Source organism: Alligator sinensis, unplaced genomic scaffold (genome assembly GCF_000455745.1).
Source record: "Alligator sinensis unplaced genomic scaffold, ASM45574v1 scaffold117_1, whole genome shotgun sequence".
In the NCBI taxonomy this organism is placed as follows: Eukaryota; Metazoa; Chordata; order Crocodylia; family Alligatoridae; genus Alligator; species Alligator sinensis.
Genome location: NW_005841855.1, coordinates 1918825 through 1927088, shown reverse-complemented (window position 1 = coordinate 1927088; position 8264 = coordinate 1918825). Strand labels below are relative to the sequence as shown.

At 41.5% G+C, this 8264-nt stretch overlaps 1 protein-coding gene across 13 annotated transcripts in view; it reads left to right on the top strand.

The window, feature by feature from the left end:
- The window catches only part of KCTD1 (potassium channel tetramerization domain containing 1), a 149785-nt gene that overhangs the window by 80529 nt on the left and 60992 nt on the right, over nucleotides 1-8264 (top strand). For 7 of the 13 annotated variants that reach the window (XM_014524133.2, XM_006016393.3, XM_006016394.3 and 4 more), the window contains exons 2-3: nucleotides 4744-4867; nucleotides 5330-5508. In XM_014524133.2, the coding sequence (XP_014379619.1) occupies nucleotides 4853-4867; nucleotides 5330-5508 (194 nt within the window). In that variant the 5' untranslated portion in view covers nucleotides 4744-4852. The remainder of the gene's footprint in view (nucleotides 1-4743; nucleotides 4868-5329; nucleotides 5509-8264) is intronic. The other 6 variants (XM_014524139.2, XM_006016395.3, XM_014524146.2 and 3 more) reach the window with 1 other exon arrangement.

Below are 8264 nucleotides of genomic sequence, written 5' to 3'. Positions count from 1 at the left end.
ACCTGCCCCAGCTCCCGGCCCTTTAAAACAAAACAAAACAAAACAAAACAAAACAAAACAAGAAAAACCCAGACTCGCCAGCTGCTGCAGCTGCCTTGGAGCTTCTGGGGGCTCGTGGCAGAGCCCTTCCTCCTCCCTGGCAGGATAGGGCAGTGGGGGAAAGTGGGAATTGCCCCCTTGCTTGGGAAGAGCTGGTGAGTCAGAGTTTTTTGTTTTTTTTTTAAATAGCTGGGAGCTGGAGCAGGCGGGGCAGCCATGGGTGGGGCTGGGGGAGTGGGCAGGGGTCTCATGGCAGAGCCCCCTATGCAGTGGGGGGCAGGAGGAATTGCCCCTCCCCCACCTGGCAGCAGTCAGTGAGCGCGGGCTTTTTTGGGGGCTGGGGCCAGGTGGGGCAGCCATTGAGAGTGGGTGGAGGATGGGGCCAATTCGGAGATTCGGCTGATTCAGCTGAGGCCAAATCTCCAAATCGGATCTGGCCAAATCAATTCAGGACAGTGATTTGAATCACTGAATCGAATCACGGTCCCCCAAATTGGCCAAATCCAAAGCAAATACTAGCTGCTTCACACAGGCTTACTACTTGAACCTACTTGAACTGTGATTCTAGATGTCTGTCTGCAGCTCATGATGACACAAGAGTTCCTAGCTGCAGAGTGAGTCTGGATCTGAAACTAGGTGACTTCAAGGAGTAGGTTGTTCTGGCACTTGTTGGCCACGTTGTCTGAGGGCATTAAAAAGTCTTTTTTTTTGTTTGTTTGTTTGTTTTTTTGCGGCTATTGCTCATACTGCTGTACAAAGGAGTTAATTCAACTTTTTGTACTCAAATTTGGCAGTATTTCTAATTTAAGTAAAATAAATTAATTTCCCTGTTTTAAATGTAAATGTGTAATTGTAAAAATGACACCTGAGTTACAAAACAATTTAAGATTGTAACTAGAAAGTTAAAGGGGAGATAATCCCTGTTTTTTAGTTCCTCAGCTTTGTGTATTTGGCAGTACTTTGCGTGCAGTCACTTTCCCTGCTCCACTGATGGCAATTGCATTTCCTTTATCATGTACCAGCATGTTGACATTGCTCTCAAGTGCTTCCCTGGGAGACAGCTCCTGTCAGTACTCCTTTCCCAACTCCCAAAAGGGTTGCTGCTTATTCTCAATTTGGACTAGGAAAATCCCTTTACCCTTTTTATTTCTCCCTGGAACACATCCAAATTGATTCTGAGGACTACCCAAAATGGAGGAAGAGGGCTATCATCTGTGTTCCTCAAACAGCTGCTTAGGAAAGAGACTTTTCAGTCCTGAGGATTTCTGAACACCTTAGAGAAGGGGTCAGCTAGCCTCAACACACGTGCCGAGCATGGCATGCAAGGCCATTTTGCTCAGCACACCACCGCCAGCCCGGGCTCTAAGCAGCTGCTGCCAGCCATGGAGCTCAGGCTGCTCCCAGCAGGTGGGAGGATGCAAGCCCTGCTGCAAGCAGACTGGGGTCCTTGGGCTGCCTGTAGCCAGGAGGCTGCAAACAGCTGCTCTGGGTTCTGGCATGTCGGCACTCTGGCACCTTCCAAGGTAGATATTGTGTTTTTTTGGCACCCTGGCCAAAAAACGTTGCCTACCTCTGCCTTAGAGGAACAGTTCAGAAGTGAGGAGACATCATCTCTACCATTGAGTAGGCTAGCAGAGAGGAATGGAGGGCAGTCCTAGGTTTGTTCCACGTACCCTCCCCCCCTTATTTTCTCCAAAAAAACAAAACAAAAAACTCTACAATATCAGTAGGAAAGCAGGTGGTTTTACATATTTCCATTGGATTAAAAAAACATTGAAACATCCTTCAATGAACTGAATCATGATTTTGAATTTTTATATATAAAAGTGTGGTGTGTTTTTTGTTTTGTTTGTTGGTTTGTTTTTTACTTTCATGTCTTTAATTTATCCATTGAGCAGGCTTCAGTAATGTTTTGGAGTTCCTAATTTCAGTAACAAATGCAGTTCTGGATTTAGAATCCAAGTTCATCATTTGAAAGCTGACTGAAGTATGAATCCCATTGGGTACCTTGCTACTGGTACATATTTTACTGATATTGGCATGTCAGATTACCCACCCCAGATAACTGAAATATTTAAATACAGTTTTTCTTTTTTCTATTTTTTTTTAATTAAAAAAAATCTGTAAGGAACAGGAGTTGAATGAAAGGAAAACTGAACCTCTGCAAGTTGCTGCTGCCCATAGAGTGCTGTAGCTGTGTTTTGCCCTCTGTAACTACTGGAGTCAGTGTTATAAATCAGACTAATAGAAAAACACATTCTGCATGTCCCGGGTTTTAGATGTGAATGAACCCTTCCTGTGCAGAAGTCTACGCAAGATTACAAAATGGGAATGGTTCCTAACAGATTTGCATCCTTTCTCTACTTACTGTTTTGGCATATTGGAAGTATTTGGATGCCTTTACATTTAGTTTCTAAGGCTTCTTCGCTCTGATTGTTTATTAGGAATTTGCTCTAATCAGTTCATTTATTGGAATCTTTTAATGGTACACAAACATTTTTTGATGTTGGAAAGGGCCATTCAAACCAAATTGAAACTTTGTGTTTGACCAGTAATATTTTCCTCTTTATTAATCATTGGTTATAACTACTTTTTCAGCCCTTCCCCTCTCATTTAATGTTTGTTTTTTAAATTTATGCTAACCCCTGTGTATTTTGTGGGAGGCTTATGACAGTTGGTCATGGGTCATCAACCCCATTTTAGTTACTTCTGTAAACAAATTGATTTCCCTTTTAACTCTGACCTATTAAACAATTGTCCGAGTGTTCTTGCGGTCTCTCTTATGGACTGTACTCCTCAAGGATACCCTTGGGGGATGTTCCTGATTAGAGTCCGAGCTGGTTCTTCAAGACTTAGTAAAATGGGGCCTCATCCCACTTAGTTTTGTAGGAGCCAAGGGTAGTACAAATAATATTGCCCAATTTTGGGAGTGGTCTCCAAGCTAAAGCCAATTAAATGTATCCAGTGAATTGTGCATAGTGAGTCAGGTTGGAGGAAGCTTAACATTATTCTAGTTAACAGCTAAACATTAGGCATATGGGCATTTTTTCTTTAGGCCCAATAAATTCAGGTGGCTTGGAAAAAGGAAATGCTGAGGAGGGAAAAATGAAGCAGCAGGTATGAAATGCCCACCATTTGTGAGTTTTCTGCTATCCTCGCAGTGATTGTTATAGTGCACATTTTTCGACCCCAGTCAGTACACACTGCACTATCATAGCTATGCTGAATGAGGTCCTGGTCTAACTACAATATTAACCCTGCAAATCTGCTCATTTTCTCCTGAGTACCCTGAGGCACGATATACAGTAGAATGTGTCCAATTGAAAAACTATTACAGACTCCATGGCACTGCAGAGTGCTAAATTGTAACAGGGCTGTGTTTTTCAGACAAAAATTCTCGTAAGAGAGGTAATACAGTGCATTTCCTCTGCATTATGGACTTGTTTTTAAATTTTAATCTCAGTCTCTCTAGTTGCTTTTAAAATCATGTACTTTTTTTAAGTACTTAATAAATGTTGTATTTCATCCCTGATGTGGCTATTCATTATCTCATTTATTTCCAGTTTGTATCATTCTTGCATTCTTTCTCAGCTCTCCAGCTATACATATATTTTTATTAGGCTTTTTCTCAATACTTGTAATCAAGTCTCCAATGATCAGTAGCATCTTGGGTGTTGATTATGTCATACCAGATTTATAGTAGATACTAGGGTTTAGTGTAGCGTGGGTATCTAGTATCTTGTCTGGACCTGTTTGAGTTGTGCCCCAAAGCAGATCCTCAAGTAGTTCCTGTTGGTAAGACTGATATCCTGCAAATTTATATTATTTTTTGCATAACATACCTGTTAACCAGAGTTTCTCCAATCTCTTTACCTTTTATTCATTTTGAACCAAACTCACTATTTTTTGTTTAGAAGAGAAAATCAGTTAAATTCCCTTATGATTCTACAGATGCCTCATGTCAAAGTTTACTTGAATGTCATTTTGCAATAGTGGCCCATAAATTATTCCACCTCAGCACATACCTAGTTCATGCTGCCTAATCTTTGTTTCAAGAGCAATGAAAGATGTAGAAATGATGTTTAAATAGAAAAAAAAAAAGTCACTAACCCAGATACCCCGTGATTGTCGCACATACTTCCAAAGACTTGTTATTGAATGCTGTAGTGAGGCATTTACAGGGGATCAATTACCTCCTGCAATTAGAAGGCAAAATATGTTTCAATGTGCAGTTACCTGATTTGTGGAGGGGGGGCAGGGGTTGTTGTTGTTTTTGCTTTGCTTACCTCTTTAAATTAAAAATCCCCAAATTCATGAAATCTTCTAGTTTTTGGTGCGTATTTGCAGGATCACGCTTGTATATTCCTTTTCTTTAGGTAGAAAGTGCAACTGTCTCAAAACAAATCTTGAACATGTTTGTATGTTAATCCCAGATATTTGAAAATAGCTTGCCTCACTGGCTTCTGCAAATCACTTTTCCCTGCCCCACCCTACTTTGTGCATAGATTAAGTGTGTGCTACTTACTGGCATTACATCCATTCCTGCGTGAATAAAAGTTTTTTGTTTCTTTAGCAAGCATCTGCTGCTTTTCTACTTTGCTTGCTTTCACTAGGAAGCTACCCAGAACTGTAGCCTGCGTGGGGCGCACAGGGGCATCTGTCACTATCTGTATAATTTTTAAATGGAAAATGTCTTTCTCAAAGGCTGTCGATGCCCAGTGTTCTACAGTACATGAACAGTTGGCTAGTCCAGGTGTTTCCTCTTCTGTTTTCGTGATATGTGAATTGGAAATTCAAGAGAAGACTTTGCAGAATGGAAGAGCTAAGGGTTTGTATTTCTCTATTCTAACTGTATAGCAAAGGGTTTGGGAAGAAACATAAACCCTACTGCTTTTGAATTTAAGTATATTGTTAGCATTCTTGTCTACAGTGTCTTTTATCAGCTCTTAAAAAATACAAAAATTAGCATTTGTTTCTGTATGGAATTGTCTATAATGAATAGTATTCAGAAACAGCTTGTTTTGTTGAATGTGGTTTCTTTTTGTGGCTTTTATAACAATGCTTTATTCTGCGTTTCAACTTGCGATGCAACTACAGTGAAGTTGTTAAAAGCTTAACAGATTTTTTTTGTTTTAATTGCATATCAATCCTTGCTTTAACACGATTAAAATTGGAAGTTGAGACAAAAGATGATGCTATTCACTCTTAAATGTGCATCTTTGTGAGGTGTTTTGTTTTGTTTTGTTTCATTTGTTAAGGAAATTACTAACGCAAATCCGTCTCTTCACAGGACAGTCGGCCCAATATGTCAAGGCCCCTGATCACTAGATCGCCTGCATCTCCATTGAACAATCAAGGCATCCCCACTCCAGCACAACTCACAAAATCCAATGCACCAGTTCATATTGACGTGGGTGGGCACATGTATACCAGCAGCTTGGCCACACTTACTAAATATCCTGACTCAAGGTAATTTTCAAGATTGTGCTTCATGTACTTGGCAATACATTCATTCAGTGTTCTGCCCGGACATCCTGGGGCTCTACTCCTAAAAATGTTGAAAACATACTGAACATGTATTTTATTTATAACTAAATTATAAAAATTGAGAGAGAATTTCTCTTTTTTCCTCTTGCCTTATATCTAAGACTAACAACATCTCTGCAGATCCCTTTGTTTATGCCCTAAAATAAAGGTGGCCCTAAGAAAGACATTCTGAACCTGTTCGGTTCAGTCTGTTTAATATGTTCTAAATTTATGTGACTTAAATGTGGGGTAGGGAGAAGTAATGGCAGAACTGCAAACTTAAATGGGTAAAAGTCAGGATTTCTAAGTGTAAAATTTACTCTTTTATACTATCAACATATAATCCCAGAAAACACACTCAAGATCTATTTACGACTTAAGGTTGTAAATAACTTAATGTACAACAGTATTAGTTTAAAGTAGTATTAGAAGGTTTGTAGTGTTTAAACTATTGCAGAGTGTGTACTGGTAACTCTGAGCTTATTAGTTATCTTGTAACAGGTTGGGGGTTCTGGTAAATCACAAGGTGACATATGCAGACAACTTAGTAAATGATAGATGATTCAAGCTGTTCTCTACTTTGTAAGAGAGATTTTCTTGATGGGAAAATTTTTAACTTTCTATTCTAGCTGTCAGCTTAAAAAATAAAGTCACACTGCACTAAGTCAGAAAATTGTCTTAACATTTGTGTGACTGATGTTCAGAGCAGTGCAGCTTTATACAATATACAGTATTTACTTTATCCAAGATGAAGGTTTTTTTCTCCGTTCAACATGGCAGGGGGACCCTCATCTTGGATTCAAATATTGGCTCAGGGTAGGTGGTTGCTGTGGCTTTAGCCACCACCTGTCTTGGGCCAGGGCCAGGATGACAGGGGAGACCAGGTGGTAGAGGTATTGGGAATGCAGGGGAAACTGCAGTGTGAAACCTGGGGAGGGGGTATGCAATGGGGAAAGTGTTGGGGAGATCGTGTAGTGGCAGAAGTGCTGCTGTGGCTCCACTTCTAACCCGAGCCCAAGGCCAGGCTCAGAGTTGCCATTGCTTTTGGTCCCTGGCTGAGGCAAGGCCAGAGGCACCATATGCTCCATGCCCTTTGCCAAAGCTGGAGCCAGAGTCAGAGCCAAAGGTCTGCACAGCGTAAGCAATGGCAGGGATGGGGAGGGGAAGGGGAACAATTGTCCAGGGGGAAGCAGGCAGCAGGGGAGCAAGAGGCTGCTGGGGAGCAGGCAGGGGGCCAGGCAGCTGAGGGCGGCAAGTGGCTGGGGGCAGGCAGATAGGGGAGGCAAGGGGCTGGAGGATGTTTTCCCCACTGCAGCAGTGAGGTGCACAAATTTAAGACATCCCTCCAATAATTAGATTCCATATGTGGAAAATGCTAACACATTTATAGAATATATAGAATCTAATTATTGTGGGGTGGTCTTAAATTAAATGTCATCTTGGATTTGGGAAAATTTGGTAACATGTCTCATGCAGGTGCTATCATATAACTTTTGTTTAAAGCACAGATATAAATGGTGCATGTGTGCCACATGTATGCATTTATTGCAGTATCAATGTCAATTCATTGTTCCTTTGCTTAGAGCTAGGTATTTCCCTATACTAACTACTGTCTCATTACATGACTGCACTCCAGCATCGCATTTCACCCTTCTGTTTACGTAGTTCACAGGTGTCAAGAATATGGTCCTCTGGCTGGATCCAGCCCACGGATGTGGGTCATCTAGCCCAATAGTTCTGAACCTTTTTGTACTGAGACCCATTTGTAAACATCAATGGCCAGTCCTGACCCCCAGTGTGTGGGGCAGGGGGTGGGTATGGGGGAGGGGGGCCCAAGCAGGCCTAAGCAGGCCCTTGCAGGCTGGAACTCTGATAGCTTGCAAGGGCAAAACCACAGTTTCCCTTGTTTTTCTCCTTTAAAGGTGAATCCATTTTTAAAAGTATGTTTGCGACCCGTTCCTATATTCTTGCGACCCACTTTTGGGTCACAACTCATGAGATGAGAAATACTGATCTAGCCTGCAGGGCTTCTTGTGGGCTGGACCACCTACATCTATTGGCTGGGATCAGCCCATTGGGATCGCATCGCAGTTGCCAGGGCTTCTGCAGCAACAGTGTTAATTCCCACTGTGAAGTCATGGTTCTAGAACCGATGGAGTTAATGCTTGCCTTGCCTCACCATTATGTGATACGATATTGGCAGCTAAGGGAAAAGGGAGGAGGCAAACAGCAGTGCTAACTATCTGGGTTCTGGAGCCATGTTGAAACAGTGGTCGTGGCAACCATGGGAATTAATGTTTCTTCATGTAGGTCGTCTGCACTGTAGGAGGCCCCATAGACCAGATGCAGACCATGAGAAGCCCTGTGGTCTGGATCTGGTCCACAAAGCCCAAAAAATTTGACACCCCTATTCTACGTCAGTACCAATAATTAAAAACTGAAACAATTATTCAGTTACGTTCTTCTAGCAGTTTAACTCTTCTTTTATTGTATGTGGTTGGTAAAAAAGTTCACAAAAACTTTACATTCAAGTTCTATAACTAACTTATAGAGGGTGTGCAGTCTAGTTTAGGATTCTATTCTAGACATACATTTAACTGCAATGACACTTCCCCTTGCTGATACAGAGCAGCATATTGCCATAGTAAAGAGTGCAATAGCACTTTTAATAGTAAATGCTGATAGTACTTGTTTGGATG